Source organism: Mixophyes fleayi, chromosome 1 (genome assembly GCF_038048845.1).
Source record: "Mixophyes fleayi isolate aMixFle1 chromosome 1, aMixFle1.hap1, whole genome shotgun sequence".
Classification (NCBI taxonomy): Eukaryota; Metazoa; Chordata; class Amphibia; order Anura; family Limnodynastidae; genus Mixophyes; species Mixophyes fleayi.
In genome coordinates this window covers 393126912-393150130 of record NC_134402.1, presented here as the reverse complement: position 1 = coordinate 393150130, position 23219 = coordinate 393126912, and the positions used below count along the sequence as shown (strand labels likewise).

The following is a 23219-nucleotide window of genomic DNA, read 5'->3' as shown; positions in this document are numbered from 1 at the left end:
AAAGGCATTCAAGATATGGAATTCAATAGATATGTTTAAGAAAGGGTTAGACAAATTTTAAGTGGAAAAGTGTATCTAGGGATACGACCGTTAATTAAAATGAAGGATAGTAGCGGATAAAGGGAAAAATAAGGTCTGGAGGGATTTTTCCTGATTGAAACAGATTTGCGGTTGCTTAATCTGGTTCAATTTCAAATGTAAGTGAGTGATCGCAGGAGAATCCAAAATAGGTTGAACTTGATGGACTGGTGTCTTTTTCAACCTCATCAACTATGTTACTATGTTACGTATGTTATAAATGGGGGAAAGCAGGTTGGAAATTGCATGAGAGCAATAAGGGAAGCTTGCTTATGTCAAAAAATGGTCCAAATAAATCTCTTTTTTGGATGAAGTGTGGATACAAAACTATTTTTTGTGATTAAATTGTGTGTTCAAGTGCATATCTAGTAGCATTTATCACTGTAGTCTATAAGGTGTTGTGAAGCAGGTGGACCTTAGATATTTTGAAGCATGTTTGGAAGGCCTTAAAATGAAAAAGGTTGAGAGCCCCTAGTTTAGAGGAGGGAATGTCCACTCTACAACTACCAAGGGAGGAGTATGGACTAAACTCCTTTAAAACCTTGCAGGAAAAGATCTACAATCCTATAGACTTCTATTCCTCTCTGTATTGTCCCCAAATTATACAAGACAGTAAAACGCCAACCCTAGCATAGTGTTTAAAGGCTTTTAAGAAGAGGATGGTACAGATAAGATTAGTTAGATATGAATTATGCCATCAAGTATAGTTTGATAAAGTATAATGCAAATAAATGGCTGCCCTAAGCAATAAACATCAATCAATTTAAACTTATATAACAACAAAACAGACAAAAACACACTTTGCTGCCTTAAAGAAAATATTGAACTAGAGAAGAGATGCCTCTTCTTCAGAAGGAAAAATGATAAGAAAAGGGCAAAGTAATACTGTAATTTGTCCTGTGGTGTGGAATTTCCCATATCTAGAACCACTAGTTCATCCACCACATCAACTACAATACCTAACTGCATGGACTACCTACTTGCTTCATATTGCGGGCCTGATTCACCAAGGAATGTAAATGCTGATTTTGTGCGTATAATCCACTATTTTAATCTGAGCATTCCCAGAACCGGACCATATGCAACTAAACGCATCAACATTCAATTAATCTTCGTGCACAAAGGACACTTACTTTCGCCCGTAGTCAATGAACATTAATGATGTGCCAAAACCGAGCGCAAGCAGCCCCCATTCAAGCCTTGGACATCTCAAAGGTACATGTTTGTTTTTTTTCGTGTCTCTTGATCGTGCTACAGGTCTATATTATTAACAGGTGACATTAATTAAAAAGGTGTTTGTTTTTCTGTGCGCATTGATCATATCCTGCAGTGTCTTGCAGACCTACACCTGAGCAGACCTACACCTGAATTCATCAGCGAACGTATTTTCAGATCCGTTCCTTGTTGAATTCAGGCGTGCGTATGTTCAAATTCCATGCGATGTGTTCAGTATGCCTGTCTTGATGAATTAGGCCCAATCATTTCCTGGCTGCCTCTGCTATCTCATTTATTCACACTGTTCCCAATCATATTGACAGCTTCAATGCTAAAACAAGACTTTGGTCTTGTTATTTTGCATTGTTCCAAGGACAGTCTGACTGTTCTAATTGATATATGCTTATCACAGAATTGTTATCAGTCTGTAAAAATAATAGTTCTCTACTTAGAAATAAAGCTGATAACATGAAGTGACAATACAGCCATAAATCCCACAAGAGGACTTCCCAGAAATCTATATTTGCCTTGGCGTGATGCAGTACAGGATAAAAGTGTTTTACAGGTACTTTCCAAAATTGAAATGTGATTCCTTGTTGGGACTTTGGCAGAGCATAACATTACTATATAAGCATATAGCAAGACTATATATGGAAACATCAACATGAGAGTTGTTATATCATATACAAATTTATGAGAAGCCGTGTACTTTCCCCTAAAAGCACTCAAAATAACTTTGCTTTGAGTCTGATAAGCTGTAAACAAGTCAGGACTGCGTACAAGGATACAAGAGAGTTATTATTCTTTTACTGAAAGTTCGGGTTATTTTAAGGGTGTGTGAAAAATAGATACCAATCACTATTATTTTAATGGCTTCTGACTAAAATAGCCCTAATGGTGTAGGTGTGTGTGCATTGGTGTGGATAATTTAGATTGCAAGTTTTATTGGGGCAGAATTGGTGTAAATGATTAAATATCTTATTGTACAGAGCTGCATAATATGCTAGTGATATATAAACAGTAATAAAAATAACACATTTCACACACAGGTGCAGTGTATTATGCACAGATTGTAAGTGTGTATCAGAACTTATGGAAAAATGTGGTGAGCATCCATTGTAAGCAGGCTCTTTAAATTTAATTTTTCTTGTGTGAATATATATGGATCATAAAGATAATAAGTATTGTAACACTATATTGAGTCTATATTTTGTCTGCCCTAGATAAGTATTGTAACACTAAGGTGTTCAATCCTATTATAAATACATCCCACTCTTTTTGGAGTCTATATTTTATTCTACTTTAATGCAAGCTTGTACAAATGGTTTGTTGTTGTTATGATCACAGTCTGGAGATACACTAGATGTGTAGTTTAGTCAAGATTCTAGGGGGTATACTTACTAAACTAAGGTTTCAAAAGTGGAGATGTTGCCTATAGCAACCAATCAGATTTTAGTTATTTATTGATTACATTCTACAAAATGACAGCTAGAATCTGATTGGTTGCCTATAGGCAACATGTCCACTTTTCCAAACCCGCAGTTTAGTAAATATATCCCTAGGGGTCTACTAAAATGTGGCTTATCACGGTGATAGAAAATCACTTAAAACAGCAATATCGCTAATTGTTACGTGTCCCTCACCGAGCAGTATGCAAGTACATTAAAATACTTTCAGGAATCTACCCCCCATCATCTTGTTAATGAGAATAAGGAGTTTGGTAAAAGAAATATAAAGTGTTTCAGAGATCTGCACTATTAGTTGATAATAAGCAGTCTTAATCAAGACATTTCACATGACAAAAAAACAGAAATTATAATGGAAATCCAGAACAAATGAGAGCCCTAGATATGTTAATTGTGATGTCTGTTAATTGTGTATGTTGTGTTAATGTACTGGTGACCTGCAGTGTGTGGGCACCAGCCATAATGGAATGGGAGGTTCTGGTGAATTGTTGGGTTTTTTTAATACAATTTTTAGAAGGTGCCCTAAAAGGAAATAAGGAAAGGAATAGCAATCTTACCTGTAGGCTGTTGAAAATAATGAAGAGAACCAGCATCCAGAGGTGTCTGTAAGCCACATGTAATCCACCCCAAAGCCATGTCACCGAGATAAGAGCAAAAAGGTACAAGATCAGGGGTATCTCTGAAAGGCAGACACAGATATAGTCACTAATACTCAACACCTTTACTATGAATACAAGCGATATCCCCATATCAATGTATTGACAGCTGAACTGGAGCAGATATGGGAGATACATTTCAGATAAATGATATCTAAACTACAAGTGGCAATATGCCACATTCACAAATATATGCAGCATATAAAAGATTATACATCTTATTTCTACGCAAGATATTTAAAACAGCTATTATCCTGCAGGGGTGATACTAATCATAGATAGTCATATAATTGCAAGGCTAGTGAAAGACAGCAGGAGCTCACTTTCATTGTCATGCAAGTACAATAACTGGCAGTAATGTTAGAAAATAAAGTGAGCTTCGTCCACTTAATATTATATATGGAGAATCTTCTATCACCCAATATGACAATGTAATAACACAATTTCACCAGGGTAGCTGATTGATGCTCAGCTCTCTGCGGGCAGTGGTAAGAGGACTCTTACTTCTTCGCCAGCCACTACGCATGTGTGAAAGGCAATGTCAGTTTTACTTTTGCCAATATTAAAATAATAAAGTTTTTTTTTTTTTTTTTTAAAGTTAAACATAAAAAATAAATACAAATTAGTTTTACTGAAGGAAAAAATGGTATATATAATTAATAAAGCATTTTTTTCCTGTGGGGAGCCTCTGCCATCTCTATCCTGATATGGCACTTTCAACAGTGGCAGTAGTTATAAATTAGGCTTCCCCATACGAGGCCCCAGACGAAGGCAACCGTTGCCGACAAGTGGTGATAGTCTTCACCGGCCAGGAGGCTTTGTTCAATAAGTAGAAACACTAAGGGGTATATTTACTAAACTGCGAGTTTGAAAAAGTGGAGCTGTTGCTTACAGCAACCAATCAGATTCTAGCTGTCATTTTGTAGAATGTACTAAATAAATGAAAGCTAGAATCTGATTGGTTGCTATAGGCAACATCTCCACTTTTTCAAACCCACAGTTTAGTAAATATGCCCCTAAATCTTTTTATCGGATTTAGTGCTTTTCTCCCTTTAAATAGACCCCTTCATCTTCATAGAAGGTTGCTATAAGTTTTTTTGATCTATAATGTCAGAAATCTAAGGTGCATTTTCATTCATTTGTGCAATGTATAAATAAACAAAGGGCATGTGATAGGGATTTAATAAGAGAAAATCTGCCACTGAGTATATGCTGTGTACATATAAATAAGAAACATAAGCAGCTGTGCTAGTGCAGAAAAAGCAATTATATATTATATCTGCCATTAAAAGTTGCACAGCATCCAAATCTCCAGAAATAATGATCCTCAGTACATTTATGCTTATTAGTCAAATATATATACTACACAGACTATGTAATCTGCCGCTCCTTCTGCAACTGATAAAAAATGTTTTTAAACAAGCAGTAATCTTAGCAGAGAATAGTTTTAAATCCTACAATACACGTACAGTATACAGTACATTTTCCAAGAAACTGTAACATTGATGAGCTTGAAATTCTGAGAATAAAGGTAAACATCTGTTTAAGTTCTTCAAGTCCCCTTTGTTTTAAAACAGTACAATATAGGCCTGGGAGCAAAATTAAAGGACAGACATCTATTATTAGATGGATCAGCTGTCTAACTTCAATTCTTAAAATGCTTCAGTTCAGGAAGAGCTTAACAAGTATGCAATAAAATCCCCAGCAAGCTGGAGGTCAGAGAATGCAATCAACAAGCTAAGACGTTTACTGCTTATATAGGCAACATAGCCAATGCATCATATTGTGGTATGCAGTATTGGACTGGGGCATAAAGGGCCCACCGGGGAGAATGCAATGGTAGGAGCCCATGGGGCGGGTGTGGCCAGCTGCCAGAGAGAGGTGTGCCAGCCACTAGTGGTGGTGGAAGAAAAACAGAATCACTGCCCCCAAGTTTGCTGTAGTTACATAGCGTTGTAGTTCAGTATTCTATAATATATATGAATATATACCAACTGTTATGATATCTTATTACACAGGAGTATGCTGTGATTTATTATATTTCTGGGACTAACTTTAATGTTTATTTTTCAAGTATGTATTTTTACTAATTATTCGCTTTATTGGTGGTCTTTCCATCCAAATTGCTCTTCAACCCTACAGCCTCAGCTCTAACCCCATCAATTCTCTACAAAACACCCATTCATCCTTCCCTGATTCTCTCCAAAACACAACCCCCACCCCATTCTCTCCCAGACGCCCTGCCCTGTAGATACCTTGAGGAAACCCACTGGTACCCAGGAGAGCAGGAGAGCATTCTAACGCCACACAGATAGCAGGGGCGCACGGAGGATTGTCGGGGGGGGGGGGGATTTCCCCCCCCGACCCAAAAAAACCCAAAAAACAAAACAACCCGAGAGCAGCAGCTCCGTTTCGTCAGCTCTGTCCTATACAGCAGCTGCGGCGCTGTCTAAGAAGCGTCCGCAGCGGTGCTGTATACACTACAGCACCGCCGCGGACGCTTCTTTGACATCGCCGCGGCTGCTGTATAGGACAGTGGCCACTTAGTTAGCGCAGGGGTGGTTTCTAGAGACTCAGAAACCCCCCCTGCGTGCGCCACTGGATAGGGCCCTAGTCGGAATAATACTCATGACCCCAGCACTGTGAGGTGGGAATGCTTATCAGTGGATTGCAAGCGGCATGACAAATATTCACTGACATATGATCAAAACTATACACAGCAGTTTCTCACATTGTATAAAAGTGCTGATATTATATATACCTCCCCATATACAGTATGCTTGTGTACTCTGCCCTATTGGATACTAAAAGTGAACAGAGCACATATTGTGGTAGGTATGCATTTATTATGGTGTGTCTAGATGTTCTTCACAATTTAGCTACAAAGCCCAGACATTCACAGTTCCCCCGCTGGTTCTTGTGTTTGCATACTTTAGTAATACTTTAGTAATACTTTAGAAATATGGTCGCTGTAAAACACTAAAAGGTTTAGTGCAATCAGATTTAGCATGTTCCAGGGAATCTGATCATATAAATTCCCTTATAAACAGTAATTAACGAAGAGTGTAGAGATCAGCTAAATGATTCAGTTTGGGTGTCAATGTTTCAGAAATAGGTTCAAAAGGACAAAAGAACCAGCCCGTAGGCAGAAATGTCACATGTGGCCACATGTTTTAGAAATTAATTTTTATCCTAGACACTATTGTCATTCTAGGGTACGACGATGAAAGAACGTACACTAGAATGACAATTGTGTCATTGTCAGTGTGTTGCGTTTATTAGCAACAATTGTTCTAGTAAGCATGTTAATATACAACCCCCCACCCATCCCAGCCCCTCTCCTCCAAAATAAAAACAAGCATAAAAAAACACTTTGTTATTATGAAATCTAAACTGCGGGAATAAGGTGAAGGCTGGGGTTATAAAGGAAATAGTCAAGGAGGAAACAAAATCAACATCATATAATGAGAATTAGCTATCCCATAGAAAAACTGCATTGTTTTTCTCTAAATTGTCTTTTGGGTCTGAAATCTAGGTATGATTGGAAGTTGGTAAGACCCATCACTCCTCTGAGTGTATTCATGTTTTTGGATACACCTGGGCAGGTAATCTGTAGCCCAATTGAAATTTCCAAGAGTGGCTGGCGCCTAGTGTATCATAGGGAAAAGTTAACACATGAGTGACATGAGTGTTTTAGGTGTCCCCAAAATATTGGTACTCTAGTTCGCTTCTCGGTAGCACTGGCCCTGGGCAGAGGGAGTCCTGTGTTTATACTAATTTGGGGGATGGAAATTCTTATTAAAAAAAAAAGTAATGTAGTTTGCAGTTCTCAGTTAAGCTTTGGAGATTTCACGTACACATGCAATGTTCAAGATTTTAGAGAAAACTCTCAGATTTTAGGCAAAACTATAATGGGAAAAGTCATTGACAGTATACTGTACCTGTGCCATTGCTTCTCCCTCTAAACACATCGTCATATGCTTTCCATTGCTGTGCGACCTGGTAAGCGTGAATGAAAACTACAAGCACAACCACAAGACAAACTAATGGAACAAGTGCTGCAGTGAAGAGAGCCGCATATACATTTGGAATAAAGCACCTGTAAAACGGAAATACAGCATTTAATTCATTGCAATATACCATCTCTCTCTCTATATATATATATATAAAGAAATCAGAAATCAGTACATTGCTAATACAGAAATATAACACAGTATCAAAATCAGTACATTGGCAATTATATAAATTGGCACCTGCACCAATAATTTAAATAGATTTCTACAATAAAGTATTTCTATATGATTCAGCCACACTCCCCAATCTGACATTTATCTGTAAAGTAGTTTTATCCATGACCTAACTTTACATACTGGGCCTCATTTACAAAGTGCAAACTGGGCGAGTCACAAAAAGATTTTTGTTGCTACTGTGCCTCTGCATTTGTACCTAGCTTTCTGCCAAAAGGCGTGGGTTTGTAGAACAGTATTGTGATGTTTTCAGAGGGGCTAGCACCAGATGATGGAAGGAGCTGGGCACAGTGCCGAGTTTTGTGGAGCAGTGCTAAAACAAGATGTCATCCAAAATTATGGAAATGAGATAAAGGGGTGCAGAGAGCATGTTTTAGAGGCCTTCCTAGGGACCTACCTTGGCCATTTCCACTTGATTTCTGCATAAATCTGAGCTGGCAGAGATCAAGTCTTATCCTATATTAGAATGGAACACATTTTGTGTCTTTCAGCTACACTTTGGTGGAGAAAAGCATTTCTAGGCGCACTATGACCAATGTAACAGTAAAACGAGAAACAAGTGTTTTGCACAGCCCAATTTAGGCATGGATAGTATGGAAGAATTGCCTCGTTGTGATAAGCTCCTAAATCTTTTACATATGTATATATGAATATTATTGGTAGTTTGTTTCAGTATTGTCTATTACTTATTTAATACATATTTTTAGCATCTGTTGTAATCTTTATTATCCTTTAAACTTACGTCACGCTTCTCCAAGAAATACCTCTGTGTTGAAGCATGCCCAGAGTTCACCTGAACTGACTAGCTTGGCATACGGACAGCAAGTGTCTAAACTTGCAGAGATAATTTTGCAATCATCCTTCCTTCTCTGCCTGGATCCCACCCAGCCTGCTCCTTTTGCCATGTAAAATCCCCCCAATTTAGGTTTCATATAAGATATCCTACATTTACAAAAAGTAACAATAATCCATGTACATTCTATTGACAAAGGTGTAAGAAATATATATACCCTTATTAGTATCTTTATTCTACATGAGTGGAAACAAAGATATATTCTTCAGGCACTGAAGACTGAGTAGGGATGGATGTATTCCAGGGGGAGCTGTAACTCCCCTGGCAATACTATAGTAATGCTTGCTCCTGATGACAGCAAGTGAGGTCAGTGGGAGGCCACATCACCGTTAGGGGACATGGTCAGCGGCATTGATAGGGCCATGACGTGGGAACCTAAATCTATAAACAAATTCAGGTTTCCTGGGCCCAGGTAGGTGGGAGGGTGGTCCCAGGTCCCCAGTGAGAGGGCTGATAGTTATTGTCTTTTGGAGAGGGGGTTGTGAGGCAGCTGAGGTTATTAGCCGCATAAAAGTGGGGCATGTGTACAGTGGGATCCCCACCACCATGCGTACCTTGAGAAGAGGCCACCAGTAGGGGTGGGAGCATGGCTGCTGCTACCATGAGGACTCATTTAGATTAGCGGAAAGCCCTCAGCAAGAGAGGGCCCCCACAAAGTGAGAAGAGCCCCTGGAAATAGCTGCCCAGCTGTCACAGGTTTAGTATGAGTCAACAGGAGAAGTGCCCCATAGTAATGGGGGGGTCGATGCAGAGCCAGTATGACTATCAGAAGGAGATGAAGGAGGGGACGGGGTCCCACTATGTGAGAGCCCCCTTGTAATGTGCTCCTGTACCATGAGCAAGGTCACAGCGTGGTGGGTCAAGAGGCAAAGAGTCCCCACAGTGAGAGAGAGGCCTGTGATTAAAGGACAGCCAGATTTTGATTATTGTTGGAGCTATGTAGGAGACTGCGTCTACATGTTATTGCAACTGTTTTGCTTATGTGCTGCAGAAGAAAGCAAAACTGTTCTTTGTTATTTCATAAGATGGTTTGGTGCACAAACTTTTTTGACTTTGCACGGCACTACCCACAACACTTGTGTTCACCTTCAGGTAAATTTAAACACCTGTGTATTGGGAAAGAAGTGGGGCTCTGGTCTTTTACTGTCCATACCCACCAGCTAGCTGGAGCAAAGGACCACACATGGTAACCAGACCAGGCCACTAGAGAGTCTTCACAGAGCAATGTTTTTAAAATGGTACTGCCTGCAAATAAAAGATTCCTGACTGCACAAACATATATTTGATGTAAAGCAGGACTTCAATACACAGGCCGTAACTTAAAATTTTAGCGCCTGGGGCGAGAAGGAAAACTGGCGGCCCTCCTTGTTCTCAATTTTTACCAAATTAGCCTAAAAATATAAAAGTAAATGTTGTGCACATTAGGTTCAGCGTCCACTATACAGCCCAATTTTCAGCACATAGATTACTCCTCATGCTGAACTCAAACAACCCCAATGTTCAGCATATACTGAGACTTGATCACTGTTACAGCCCTTGTCACCATATATACAGCCATACTTGCCAACTGTATGTTGGCCACGTCCGGGAGTTCCTGGGGGACAAGTGGAGTGTATGGGCAGATGGGCGAAGCTTCACGAATTGCATCATTTTGGGCTCGCTCCAGTGACGTAATGCCTGTTTTGGGTCTTTACAGTGGCAAAAAGACCCCAAACAGGCATTACGTTACTGGGGGAGGGGCCAACATGACGCAATTCACGAAGCCCTGCCCTCTCCGTCCATACATGCCGGCTCTAATCTTTAGATGTGAGAGAATTGCCAGCTCTCCCGGGAGACCAACCTGGAATTCGGGAGTCTCCCAGACATTCCGGGAGAGTTAGCATGTACGTATACAGCCCCATTAAAACACTGCATAGAACATACTTGCCAAATTTGCAGGAGATCTGGGGGAGGTGGGCGTGTGGGGTGGGGCTCAACGAATTGCAATATTTGGCCACTTCCCCTAAACTACCATCACAATTTATAGCCTAGTACAGCAGGGGGTGGGGCCATAATGATGCACGCATCACAACCTTAGCCTGCCCCATAGCTAATGAAGTGGCCAGAAACCAGGAGATTACCCTGCTCTCCTTGGGAGTCCGGGAGGACTCCTAAAAATCCGGGACAGTAGTCAGCTATGGTATAGAAGATACTTAATGAAACCATATATGATAACAAACATTCTATGATGCCAGTACACCCCCATGCCAAGAGCACTGCCCTCCAGACAACTCCATCACGTGTTAAAGCAATAAAGTGCACTTGGACTTTCTAGTGAACTCTGTGTTCAGTATGACGATGTATCCAAATTGTTATGTGACGATGTATCCAAATTGTTATGTGACGATGTATCCAAATTGTTAGTGAACTCTGCTTAGACTTAAACTTGTATATAGAGCAAAGGTCACTGGCAGCAGCAGCTGGTGTCTGTTAATGTGTCATTTATACACAGAGATTGGAGCTCACTGTGGGATGAGCTTGGCACACAAGGTGACTCTGAGACCATATATAAACTGTGTTACAGTAGCATTGTAAGAGTTATGAGGCTCAACTAAAATTACATTGGAGGTTGGATTATACAGAAGTGTAATTTGTACAATTCAAATATATAAATTTATGTAAAATATCTGAGATAAAGTTATTATTGTAAAGAAAGAGGATTTCTTTCAAAACACACCAGGCATTGAGTCTATTTAATGATATTGGCCCTGATTCATTAAGGATCTTAACTTAAGAAACTTCTTATTTCAGTCTCCTGGACAAAACCATGTTACAATGCAAGGGATGCAAACTAGTATTCTGTTTTGCACATAAGTTAAATACTGACTGTTTTTTCATGTAGCACACAAATATCAACTTTAAATTTAAGTGTACAAATAAGCTATCAAGTATTTGTGTGTTACATGAAAAAACAGTCAGTATTTAACTTATGTGCAAAACAGAATACTAATTTGCCCCCCTTGCATTGTAACATGGTTTTGTCCAGGAGACTGAAATAAGAAGTTTCTTCAGTTAAGATCCTTTTATGAATCAGGCCGATTAAGTGTATTTACCAGTCTGAAATGGCTGGAAAGAACATTTGAACAATGAAAGGGTTAATTAGGGGAGCTTTTTCATATATATGTATTAATTTTACATATGTCTTTTCATATTAGATTAACTTCATTTTCAGTTTAGCAAATCTTTAATATTTACAAAAAAACTAGAATTTATATACTGGTAGATTTATTTGTCAGTAATGATTATATATAAATGAATATGAAGGAACAAAGTTCTTGCGAGCAGGACCCTCGCTCCACTGGTGGATTATAATTAGTTTTGGTTATACCTCCTAGGTCATAGACCTTCCCTCTGGGGTGCATGTAGTATGACCTTGACAAGAAATAAAATGAATTGCAGATGACGGTTCTCACTGTATTTTTAAATAAATTGGGAAATATGTTCTTGTTTATGGCAATTACTTGGTATATGAGGCTTGCATTATATTCTAAGTGATCCAGAATCAAAATCAAATATAATGGCCCATAAGTTGGACATTTGGTTTTATGGGGGTAAAATACACACTTCCGTACCGCACTTGTGCATATACTTCTGAATGCAGATTCGGCCATAATTTAGACTCCTTACACTTAGAGAGGTGGAACAAGGAGGGCAGCACTGTACCTCTCCAACCTCATCTCTCTCAATACTCTCACCTGTTTGGCCAATGACTGCCACCTCTCCACACTCTGATTATCTGTTCTCACTCACACCTCCAAGACTTTTCCTGCACTGCTCCTCATCTCCGGAACACACTCCCTGGCTATATCAGTCTTTCCCCTAGTCTCCAATGCTTCAAACACCCAGTCAAAAACACATCTGTTTACCAAAGAATACCAAATGATGGCCTAACGATTCCCTACTCTCCCACTCCTTCTTCCCCTCTGCATGTCATCCTCTTTCTTTTACTCCAACCTGTCTCTGTTGTAAGCTCTCACAAGCAGGGCTCTTGTTTCCCTCCTCCCCTATCTTCCACACTTGCTTCTTACCCATCCCTTGTCACCTTTGCCTACCCTCACCATCCTTGTAATTGCACGGCAATTGCCCTATGTAATATTACTTGATTTATGACACTGTTCTTCTATTACTACTTGTACATTTTGTAAACTTTTGTTTGTTTATTTGAACAATGTCTGCTTGTACTATCGCCATGTATGGTACTACAGAAATTTGTTAATGATAACAAGAAATACAATTAGCAGAATACCCATGGCTGCCAGAGCATGCTGACACTTGTAGAATTGCAAGCAAAAAATAATAATTCTGATGACCCTATTGTAATGGGAAACGTCAATATGGTAATCTTAGCAGACACCAACAAAGTGAGCCCAATGCAATGCTGAGCTTATTCTGGAGAACCCCACATCCCCCATACAATACAGACTTTGGTAAGATGAATACCTTATTCTGAAAAGCCCACTCCCCAGTCAATACAGAACTTATTTTAGCTACCATCCCATACCCCCCAAACTTTACTGTACAAATATTATCTTGGTGACTTCCCAAGGAAATTGCATCATTAAACCCTGCCATGTCTAGGATCCAGGAGTGTGGGTGTCTACTATTCCAGGAGTCTGGGAGGACTCCCCAAAATGTTTGAGCCCCACAGAAATTCAAGGGGAGTAGAAAAGTATGACATACTCTGGCTGTGCTTTGTGTATTTTCCAGCAAATCCTCTCACTGCTAGCCTATTATGCTCAGACTGCAACTTCTGTACACCAGCTGGAGTGCAGAAAGCTGGCCATTTCTGCCATAACACCAAGGCTTTCTATCTTTTAGGGAATATAAAGTTGGTCCCCTGTCTTAGCAGCCCCATAGCCAATATTTATTAAAGCCATTGGCATTATTTTTAATTCTCTAAACCTGTAAAATATGATACCATAACATTCTATAATGGTCAGTGACGCCACCCCCCTCATTCATTATCCTTTCCTCTATTTCTTTCTCATCTCTCCCTAACTTACTTTCCTTCATTTTGCAGTATTAATCATGCATAACGTGGTATGTCTCTTTTGAGGACTTGCATATAGATATATATTTTATATGTCCTGTTTTTACCAGTACAGTGGCACACGCAGGGGGGGGTTTCTGAGTCTCTAGAAACCCGACCTGCGCTAACTAAGTGGCCACTGTCCTATACAGCAGCTGCGGCGCTGTCAAAGAAGCGTCCGCGGCGGTGCTGTATACAATACTTAGCGCCGTGGCTGCTGTTTAGGACAGCTTGACTTAGCCTTTCAACTCATAACTGGTCAGGCTCTGTATGCTTTTGTAAAATCCAATAAAACCTGTAGAATATGACAATTTTGGGGCTTTAGCACACATGTCATTAGGTTTTGTAAGCATATAGAACCTACAAGGTCAAAGTGCATGGTTTAGAGCATACTAATCCCAGTAGGTGAAACATTTGGCTTTTATCTCTGCTACTCTAGTTAATTATTACAGGGAAAGTGAAAACTATAGAAATAAGGAACTTAACATGTACCTGATCTTGTTCTGAAATTGACAATGACAGATTGTCAACTTACCACATTTTTATATAAGCAAGACTTAGTTCTCATAAGACAAATGACTTTTAAAACCAAATAAAAACAATTTCCTCCCTTTAACAAAAATACACACTCTATAATGAAGCATAAAAAGTCTACTAGCAGGAATGCCATCTGATTACAAGGTAAACAACAGGTTGAATTTAGTGCTGGCCACACATGGTACTTTGCAGTTGTTTGGCCTGTGAGCAAGTCAGCCACAAACATGGAGGGATATATTGCATATATCACTTCATTTAAAATGCCTTGCAGAATGGAGAATCGTAAAGTTAACCACAAATATATAATTATATTGGTACTTGTTAATTATAGTTGCACCACTCTCTGGCCAATCAGATCACATATCACCTCAACTCAACTTAACGAGAGCTGACTTCAATTCCGCTGCTGCAGAGGTCAGACCCATTATATGCAATCCTAATACCTACCTATCTGTCACTACGAACCGGTGTCTGCCTGTCTATTACCACAAACCTGCTGCCTGCAAATCAGTTCTGAGTCAATGTTCTAACAGCACTCACCAGAGGGGCATCTATATAAATAACAAGTGCCATTATACCTCCCAACTTTCCTTACTGATAATTATTTTAAGCCATATCCCTGGTCCACTTAAACGCCTTCCAATTCAAGTCCCCAACATTTAGGCAACCCCCCAAACCATGAAGCTACTCCTCCTTGCCACCATGGAAATTGGGAACATATAGAGAAAATATACAGACGCTTGGAATGCATAACTTGCGGAGGGTGTTCACAGGCGGATTTGGTTTTCAGTTTCTTCAATGAAAATAAATGTTGGCCGTTTTGATTGTTGATGAAGCTACACGTGATGTAATGGTCAGCTCGATTTTTATGTGTGTTTGATGAATGTGCTTGTGTGACATTATAGCCAATTAAAAGTTTGGCTTATAGTTAGATTAAGTGGGGGTGCATACCTCCCCACATTTACTCATGCACAAATGGGATTAAAAAAAAACAGCCTGTACACCCCAATCTCACTCAAAACACACCCATATCTGTCCGGTCATGCTGACATTCCTGTGAAACACCACCCACCTTCTTATTAACCACATAACTTTTGGGGTCATAAAATCTGGACTGTCACGCGTACATTGTGACTAATGGGAAGAATTGTGGTGCAAATCTACACTTGTACCTTCTCTTATAAACCTATATCGTGCCAAAATGTGAAAAATGTTTCTTTATACTGACTTTTCATTATTTACCTAGTGTAGGCAAGTCAACTTTAAAATACAACTATGTTATTATTTAAGTCATAACTTGCAGAGGAAACGTTTCTAAAAGCTCAAAGCAGATTACGTGGCAGTTCTGCCTAAATAAACAGACTCTAAAGCTGAATTTTGGAAACCTGTGGTAATTCAGCTATTGGTTATATCTTGTTGGGAAAGCACAGGTTGGCTCAGCCTGTTTTAAAAGCCCAAAACTAAGGACAGATGCACAGGTCAAATAAAATGCTTACATTGAAGAAAAGAAGAAACATAGATGCTGCTTTTGATAATCAAATTGCCAATGCCAAAATTTACAAGAAAAAAACCCAAAAGGAAATAACAGAAACTATATTATCAGTCCAAATCATCTCATTTTCAGGCTCAAAACGTTTCATCTCCGCAGTTGCCACCATCTTGATGCAACAATACATGTGCATACCTGTGTAAATGTGCATAGTGCAAGAACTCTGCACTAAAACTAAATAAGTAAACGCTATTCCTAGCTGCAACATAGATAAATCTTATATAAAGACAATGTATTTGACACCCAAAATCAGCATTTTGTCACACTTCTGGTACTCAGTGATTGTAAATCCTTTGTATTCTCCCCACTGTCTTTTGTCTCTGCTAATACACAAGCAAAACTGAGTCTGTTTGACTGTCCGGGACTAGATTAGACAGAGATATTCTAGAATCCTGAGAAAGTAAGTAGTTCTCTAGAGGTTAATGTACATGCATGTAAGGTGGGTGGGGACATGCCATGATGAAGCAAATCATGTCACAAAGCACCACATATCTTAGCGAATATAGAGTGGTCAGGGGCGCAATGACATAACTGGTATCATCACATGACTTGCCCCGCCCACTGGGTAAAGAGAATGGTGTCATTAAGTCAAGCTTACCTCTTTATTTCAGTGAGTGAAGTGATTATTAATAATATTTTTAGGTCTCATACACATTAACATTTTCTGCTTAGTTGTGGTAATGGGGATTTTTGGGCATACACCATGACAGGTATAAGCATGTAGTGTATTTCTATTACTGACCAGCATCACCCTCCACCTTGAGTCTTATGCAAATAGATTTCTGCCTGGAATACGTCACAGTGCTGAAAACAATAATAGTCCTCTAATATATATAACTATCTTAGCACTGTTTCTCCCATAGTGCATTTGCAGATTTTTAAAAAAATAAATAAATTAAGGGTCCTTTACAAAGCTGCAAAAATGTGGAACTGCAAACAACTCATTTATAAATGGCCAGATCATGCGTGTCAACTGCTTTCACCTATGTTTCCTACAAATATAGATTATACATGCCAACTTTCAAAACTTCTCACCTGGGAGATCCCGGGGGAGAAGTCATGTGACAGGGGGTAGGAGGGGGCATAGTAACGTTGTTGCGTCATCATAGCCCCCACTATAAAATGCATAAATTTGCGGCATTGAATCACGGGGGCGGGGCTTAATTACACAATCTCCGCCATTCAATGCCGTGAATTTCGGCAATGCGGGAGGCCTTCCTACTCTTTCGAGAGTCCGGGAGGACTCCCTGAAATTCGGGAGCCTCACAGGAATTCCGAGAGAGTAGGCAAGTATGATATAGATATCCACACTGGTCTCTATTAATCCAGGTCTTTCATCTAGGTACATCTAGATACATATTCAGCAAAGCTGAGGACACAAGTATTAAGAAGCTCATACAGTATATGTCATACTTGCCATCTTTTCCTCGTTGGCTTCAGGGAGATCCCGGGTGAGGTGGGCACATGGGGGCGGGGCTTGACAAACCGCATCATTTTGGCTCTGCCCCTAAACGATTGTCACAATTTGGGCCAATTACAGCAGGGGGTGGGGCTAAGATGACACAATATTTGCATCATTAACCTTCCCCCCCTCACCACTTATCTATTGCGGGGGCGAGAACTGGGAGGTTGCCCTGCTCTTCTGGGAGATCTCCCAGAAATGCGGGAGTCTCCCGGACATTTCGGAAGAGTAGGCAACTGTGCGTTAAAGAAAAGCAGCTAATGAATCTCTAGAGACTGAAGTGTCTTTTACATTTCTGTCTCCATTACTGAAGTCATATTGTCTTACCTGTCAGTCTTTGATTAAATCTTGGTCTCCATGAAAATGGCTACCTTCATAGGCATCAATACATGGACATAGGACACAATTTCTGAACTGTGTCATCATGCCACAGACGGCGAAGCCAACCAGGTCTTGTACTGGCTTAGCATCAGGGAGAATGCCAGACTCTTCAGGGAGTGAGGGAGATCACCCCTATTTAAGGGAGTCTCCCTGACATTCAGGGAGAGTTGGCAAGTATGGTATATGTATAGTCACAGTTCAAAGGTTTACTGAATGCTTCCTGCAAGTTACTTCTCATTTTCCGGTAATGCTCTGCCTCTCAGCTGGTATTATTTGACAATGAAAGTATTTCTATGGACAGTAGATGTTTGGTCTGTGTCTAAGTAATGATAGATATCATTGCACGCTCATCACTATAATTAGCACTGACTGCAGATACACGCCACTGAAACCTAGCATAACATGTATGAGGAAGTATAGGCCTTTGTAAATACAGATAATGATTCCTATTGTAATAAGCCCTCTAGTTGGTGATTTCCAGCATTGCCAATTGCTGCAGGGTAGTGTCTAAAACATGCACTGTGTTTACTTCAAATAGTTTTAATACAACAATATGATTCATTGTTGAGTGTTAAGCATTCCCAACGAAAGAACAAGTAGAGCCACTATTAAACATTTATGCTGTATACATCAAACCCTGAATATCTAGTGAGCTGAATAATCTGTAGTATTTACACTAGTCATACATATGGGGCCTGATTCATTAAGGATCTTAAAATAAGAAGTTTCTTATTTAAGTCTCCTGGACAAAACCATGTTACAATGCAAGGGGTGCAAATAAGTTTTCTGTTTTCCACATAAGTTAAATACTGACTGTATTTTCATGTAACACACAAATATCAACTCTAAATTTCAGTGTACAAAAAAGCTATCAAGTATTTGTGTGCTACATGAAAAAACAGTCAGTATTTAACTTATGTGCAAAACAGAAAACTCATTTGCACCCCTTGCATTGTAACATGGTTTTGTTCAGGAGACTGAAATAAGAAACTTCTTAATTTAAGATCCTTAATGAATCAGTCCCATGAACACTACACATATGTGACACGAGATATGTTAATATATGTAATGCATAGTTGCCAACCTTTAACAAGTGGCCTCCAGGAGTCTTGGTGTAGAGGTGGGCTTGAGGGGGCGGGGCTCCGCAAAATGCATCATTTTGACCACGCCCCCTGTGATGTAATGACGCAAATTTTAACACGGGGGGGGGGGGGGAGGTAAAATGATGCGAATTGCATCATGGAGGCTTCAAATCTGCCCACTTCACTGGAATTGTCAGCTCTCGGGAGTCTCCCGGGCATTCCGGGAGAGTGGCAAGTATGATGTAATGTATAAAGTTCTGTAAATAATATCTGTATAAACAGTGAGTTCATCACTCTAATGTTCACTAGGATAACTATATTACAAGGATCAATTCAGCCCTACAGTAAATTATTATGGATATTTGATGTCACTTGGTATATCTGTTTCTTCTCGGCCTAAAGCCTTGTGCTTTTATATGGTCACAGAACTGATTGGTGACTGCTCATAACCATATCATTTACACTCCACTTTCAATATAATGGCTGTGTTAGGGCTTTTTTCCTCAACACAAGAGAGTAACAAAGAAATAATACTTCACACTTTTCCCTATAGTGTGTATGAACAATACCAGACATTACACTACAAGCGTCACTCCTGGATGCAGCCCGGCCTCCATTTGGATGGTCACGCATACAAAGCTGTCTCTCAATTAAAAAAAAAAAAAAAAGAAAACATAACAAAAACTTAAGTATACAAAGACATAATTTAATGTCATAATCAAAAACTCAAATGTTTCACTGCTTTGTAAAAAACAACAACACTTGCATTAATCTGTGAAATGTTGTGTCCCATTGTTGTTGACTCAGCATTCACTACACAGTGGGCTAAACCTGATTTCTGCTCAGGGCTCCAGTTTGTCTAAAACTGACCCTACTTACATATATACACCCTATTATATTATTATGTTCTTTTATTTATAAGACGCCACAAAATGTCTGCAGCGCCATACAGGACATATACAGAAAGCAGTGATCCATAACCAGGCCCAGCGCTCCCATTAGGCAAGGTTAGGCAGTTGCCTAGGGCGCCGGGCTCTGGAGGGCGCCACAGAATTAAAATTACTTTAAAACTGTGCGGCGACCGCTAACCATACCTTCCACGGCCGCCGCAAGCTTCAGATAAATCCACTCGGAGGGGGAAGGGGCTATGGATCACCACCGCCGCTCTCCCCTCCAACAGCTGATGGGGCGCTCCGTCTACTCCCCTCCACTCACTGACTGTCGGGTGTGATATCATCATCACGGCCCGACAGTGTCAGTGAGTGGAGGGGAGGAGACGGAGCAGAGAGGAGCAGCTTTACGGAGGCAAGTTAAGGTAAGGAAAGACAAGGGGGGGGCGCAGATGTTGAAAGTGTGCCGGGGGGGCGTATTTTGAAAGTGTGTCTAGGGCGCCAAGGACCCTAGCACCGGCCCTGTCCATAACACATTGAATGATACACGAAGAACAAAATACAAAGAGTAGACATTATGACTGAACAAATATACACATAAGACATTAATGCTGATGAAATTATGTACGGGACAGTGAGTGAGGGTTATGGTAGTGACCAGTGTGACGTAGGCCTGAGCTTAAGAGAACAAGGCTAGGGAAGCAGGCCAAGAGGTACAGAGGGTGATGGAATAGAAGAAGGAGAACAAAGGAGTGCTCTGCTTGTGAGAGCTTACATTCTAAAGGAAAGGGGGAGACACATATAGTGATTTATCAATTGAATGGGCTGAAAGCCAAGACAAGGGAGTTAGCAGGACGGCTGATAGGCTTGAATATAGAAATGAGTCTTAAGCGCACGCTTGAAGCCTTTGAGAGTAGAGGCTAACCACTACTCTCACGACACACTATAATACATGCTATTATATATAGGCACACATTTACATGGACCGACACATTTGCACATAGAAACATAAAATTATTGGTGACACACAAACATAGAATTACACACATGCAAATAAAAGATAAAACACAGATGAACACAAAGCAAACAGGGCCATTAATGTTTGAATCATTTCATTCTATTGGAGTAAGAGGTATATTTTCTGTGTGCAGTGATTAATGTCAAAGTATTTGAAAATATTTATCTGACAAGCAGATGGCATCACAGAATTAGGCACATACTATAGTGGCTTTGTCCAAATGAAAATAAATGGATGGAACACCCAGTTAAATAAACCAGATTTAAACAGGTACAACAGAATTCCAGGGAGCCTCTGATACCTGATTCCTTGTATATTATTTATTAATGATGTGTGTGTGTAAGGAATAACATTGTAGCATTGGGCATGTATACTGTCCACACTTTAATATACTTAAAATCTAGAGTGGACAATACTCAGGGGCGGCTGGGACGGTAGTCCACAGGACATTTTGGGCCGCCTGGTCAGAAGGGGGAGAGCAACATCTGCCTGCCCATTACCGTTTAGCACACTGTTGCCTATTGACAGGGAGCTGACGCCTCGACTCCGTGCTCACTGCAGCGCCCTGACGTGCAAAAGTTACGTCAGGACGTTGCCAGCACGCAGGAGACCAGTGGAGCTGGCAACAAGAAGGAGGATCAGGAAGGCGCTGGAAAAAGTTAAAGACAGCAGATACAGAAAGAAGAAAAAAAAAAGCTCAGGAGCGCTAGGGTAATTTAATTACTGGGGGGGCTAGTGAGACGAGGGGGCTGGTGAGAAGAGGAGCTGGTGAGACGAAGAGGCTGGTGATAAGGGGGGTGGTGAGAAGAGGAGCTGGTGAGACGAAGAGGCTGGTGATAAGGGGGGTGGTGAGAAGAAGGGACTGGTGAGAAGGGGGGCTAGGGAGAAGAGGAGGCTGGTGAGAAGGGGGGGTGGTGAGAAGAAGGGACTGGTGAGAAGAAGGGGGCAGGTGAGAAAAAAAGAAAAGGGGGCTGGTGAGAAAAGTGGACTGGTTAGAAAAGGGGACTGGTTAGAAAAGGGGACTGGTTAGAAAAGTGGACTGGTTAAAAAGGGGACTGGTGAGAAAAGGGGGTTGGTTATAAAAGGGGACTGGTTAGAAGGGGGGACTGGTGAGAAAAGGGGGCTGGTGAGAGGGGGGCTGGTGAGAAAAGGGGGCTGGTGAGAAAAGGGGGCTGGTGAGAAGGGGGCTAGCAAGAAGAGGGGGTTGGTAAGAAGAGTATGCTTTTGAGAAGAGGGGGCTGGTGAGGAGGGGGTCTGGAAAGAAGGGGAGAGGGGATCTGTAGAGAATTCAGGAAACAGGCAGGTAGAGAGAAGGGGGGATTTCCTTTGGAGTACATAAATATATGATACATACTATAGTATAAACATAAGTAATATTAAAAATAAATCAATAACATTCATTTGCAATAATAATCTCTATTAAATGTCAGGAAAGTTGTAACCCACAATTTAATTGTGGGGCTGGTGGGGGAAGTAGGCCTTTGCATTGGTGAGAGGTGAAATCGGTCAGTTTGTTAAATGTGGAATTTATTAATTTAATGTCTGGACTGATGGGGGGGGAGGTATGTTTGTTTATTAAATGGGAATGTTATTAAATGTTATTAATTTGTCAGGGCTGGTTGGGGAGAAGAAGGCTTTCAATTTAATGTTGGGCTGGTTAGGGAGAAGGAGGCCTAATTATTAAACGTGGGTGCTATTAATTTAATATCGGGGCTATATGGAGAAAAATAGATATTACACAAAAATGCCAATAAATAAATTGTGGAGCTGGGGAGGGAGGCCTAAAATCTTCACTTACTGCTCAACTTTTCAGAAGGTGAATAATAACTATCTCTTTTCCAAAGAGGACCCCAAGATTCCAGGATCCAACCAAGCAGCAATGGAGCATAAGACCAGCAGGCAGAAGACACTGGCGATATATAACCACCGAGAGGCAGCATCTACTCTCACAAAGGTACGTTGCGGAGGGAAGGAACCTGGTGGCTCAGTGGCGAACATGGTGCAGAAGCCTATGCAGTCTGTGCATAGTCGGTTGCATCGCATACTACTCGATATGGCCATGTCATCCATTGATTGAATATTGGTACTACAGCTTGTAGTACAATATTCTATCAATGGATGACGCTTCCGCATTCAGTAGTATGTGATGGCTGCTTTTGCACGGACTGCATAGGCTGCCTGCTCCACGTTTCTCTAATGACAGTGCTACGGGGCTCCTCCCCTAGACTAGGGAGCCCTGTAACAACAAATGACTGTGTGTGAGTGCAATCACCACAGTATTGATGGGTCAAGTGTGTCAGATTAAAATAAAATGCAATATAAAGGGAGGTTTGTTTATTTGTTGCATAAGTTATTTTCATCAGTCAAGATTTACATTATATATATATTTTGCACCAAAAACAATCCTTTAAGGATAGTCCACTACTTATGAGCCATTGCTGTGTGTTTGCCACCCGGGTTAAAGTCTGCCAGCCAGTCCCTGTCAATACTCATATTGCATATATCTTTTATATAGTCCTATATTTTCCATCTTTTTGTTTCTCAACACACCCAGTACAGTTCTACCACAGCTGTTGTACTTGCAAAACTTAAACATGCAATTTTGTGTCTATTTTAAAAGCCACACGCTCAGCTATCAACACAGATTAGAACTTACATCTTTGTCTATTTATTTCCTTATATCTGGTATCAAAATCAGTAATTCTCCGTTCCCACCT

General features: G+C 40.4%; 1 protein-coding gene across 1 annotated transcript in view; it reads right to left on the bottom strand.

The window, feature by feature from the left end:
• ADGRV1 (adhesion G protein-coupled receptor V1) overlaps nt 1-23219 on the bottom strand; it is a 397132-nt gene that overhangs the window by 13451 nt on the left and 360462 nt on the right. The window contains exons 87-88 of the mRNA XM_075212995.1: nt 7357-7514; nt 3317-3438 (exon numbers count right to left, since the gene is read on the bottom strand). Coding sequence (XP_075069096.1) covers nt 3317-3438; nt 7357-7514 — 280 coding nt within the window. The remainder of the gene's footprint in view (nt 1-3316; nt 3439-7356; nt 7515-23219) is intronic.